Source organism: Cyprinodon variegatus, unplaced genomic scaffold (assembly GCF_000732505.1).
Source record: "Cyprinodon variegatus isolate N-32 unplaced genomic scaffold, C_variegatus-1.0 Scaffold3, whole genome shotgun sequence".
Classification (NCBI taxonomy): Eukaryota; Metazoa; Chordata; class Actinopteri; order Cyprinodontiformes; family Cyprinodontidae; genus Cyprinodon; species Cyprinodon variegatus.
Window position 1 is genome coordinate 2488701 of NW_015150456.1, and position 2298 is coordinate 2490998.

Here is a 2298-nt window from a genome sequence, read left to right on the forward strand (position 1 = left end):
CAACATAACCAGTGCTAAGTCTTTTTTGCAGCTATTTTTCTTTGTATGGTTTTCTTAGTATGTTTGATTTGGTGATAGGTGGAGGCGTTGCAGAGACAAGGGTGGAACTAAACCCAGAAATACTGGCTGTTTCTCAGTTTTGGCGCTTTCTGTTTCGTGCTTCGCATGTGTGACTCCACTGCCTTAATTCCCATCGTTCCGAACTTGAATGACTTCTTCCACAAAATCCACTGAGCCTCATGGATGTTCCCTGGTTTTAGCCATGGAGAAAACTCTTGGTTGGAGACAATTTTCGTTACATTTACACTTGCTCAGATTTACAGACAAAAAGTTAGTGGTGCATCTCCCAAATGTCCCGGCCGCAACAACGCTTTATTGGTTCCGCTATCGGGACGGAACCAATAATGGCGAGCTGTTATTTTTTTATATATATATTTAAAAAAAAAAAGAATTTTAATGGTTTATTTAGATTAAAAAAATAAATCATAATAAAAATAATCCTATTTATGAGGTTTTAAAAATTAAGACCTACGAAAGACTGATTTAAGACATTTTAATACCAATTAAGGCCTTAGTTTTATTTTGAAGAATTCAATACCCTGTAAGACTTTTTAAGGACCCGCGGGAACCCTGAGACAGACGGAGAGACGGACTGAATTAAAACTGATCATCCTGAATCCAACAGTTCCTCTGGGAGGAGCTGCTGGATGCAGATGAGTACTCTGACAGCTGCACCACAACGCTCCATCCATCATCCTCCCCGACTGATACAGTGACTGACAGACACCAGCCGACCAGTTTTTTTTTTTTTGTTGGGGGGGGGATGCTTTTTTTCTGTAATGAGAACATTGGATCTGCATATAGAACTAGGATATGGGAACGGACGGGCAGGTGGAGAGAGCTGCTGATGACATGACGTCCGTTATCAGATATCTGAGCACTTACCGAGTTCATGAGGAAGTTCGTGGCAGAAAACAGCCACGGATGTACTGATGCCTCCTGTGATGTTGGCGCTGAACGCGGCACCTAAGGAGATTCACACAGAGACACGGATTCAGCTCTGAAAGAAAAAAAACTGTTTAATCTTCATATTAATAATAACAAAACCAACAGACATGTTCAGAAGGAAATCACCTAAACCGAGGAATTTAATCATCTGTCTTTTTTCCAGCGTATTTTGTTATCGTCATTACACTGTCACACGTACAGAGCAACGATATGAACTCTCTGCATTTAACCCATTCCCTTGGGGAGCAGTGGGGGGTTAAGGGTCTTTGCTCACCTACTCAGAGTGTCTGTTAGAGTGAGTCTTGAACTCAGAACCTTCCATTTCTAGTTTTTGTTTCAGTTAAAAGATTTAAAACCATTAGCAGGTCTAAAGATGGCCGACAGAGGCAGAGCAACAGTAACTACGGGGGTTTATTCTGTGGGAACCATTTGGATCCAATCACAATGATGTGGATCTTCTGAAATCTAAACTAAGCGTGATCCATCTGCTCCTGATACAGAAATAAATAACATGTGAACAGATGTTTCGAGATAAAATTGGATTTCATTATCGTTTCTTAACTGAAGCGATAAGTGAAGTGGATGGTTCTCCTTTGCACAGCTCTTTTCTCACATAAATGTGCAATTAAGGAGGTAAAACAGGTAAAATTCAGCATATTGGCCTGATTTAAGTGTAATTTTAAGAACTTTCAGTGTAACCAGCAGTTGTGCTGGAATTGACAGGAGAGAGCCCTGAGTACGGAGCCCAGATATCAGTCAAAGGGCTGATATGCTCATAAAAAAGGAGTCTGGAGTCTGATATAGCGGTTTGCTGTATCATATATTTTATGTTTTTAGTTTTTTTATGTAATATGTCATTTTGTTCTCTTGTTTTTTCATTACCTTTAATTTCTTATTTGCAAAAAACCCTTTTTAAAGAATAAAAACAGTGGTTGATTAGAAAAAAAACTTCTATTTTGCTGGTGAAGATTCTCAGTCATTCCAAAAAAGATAAAAAACAATCCACTGGACTTTGTTTCCAAGTCTGAAGACGTTTCGCTTCCCATCCAAGAAGCTATTTTAATTCAACATGTCAGGAATAGCGTCAAGTTTGACGCTTTATACAGTAAAGGAGTTCTGGTTGCGATGAACCCCAACCCCTTTACGGGGGACCGGAAGATCTCTTCTATTCATCATTCTTTAACGACCCTCTTTTAGAGACATAGACAGGTATGGGGCATTGAGGCAGACACCCTGTCTACTTTTAAGGCTAGGCTTAAAACTTTCCTTTTTGATAAAGCTTATAGTTAG

General features: G+C 39.5%; 1 protein-coding gene across 1 annotated transcript in view; it reads right to left on the reverse strand.

Moving 5' to 3' along the window:
* slc39a10 (solute carrier family 39 (zinc transporter), member 10) overlaps positions 1 to 2298 on the reverse strand; it is a 53621-nt gene that overhangs the window by 5847 nt on the left and 45476 nt on the right. Inside the window, exon 8 of the mRNA XM_015371250.1 lies at positions 946 to 1026. Within this exon, the coding sequence (XP_015226736.1) occupies positions 946 to 1026 (81 nt within the window). The remainder of the gene's footprint in view (positions 1 to 945; positions 1027 to 2298) is intronic.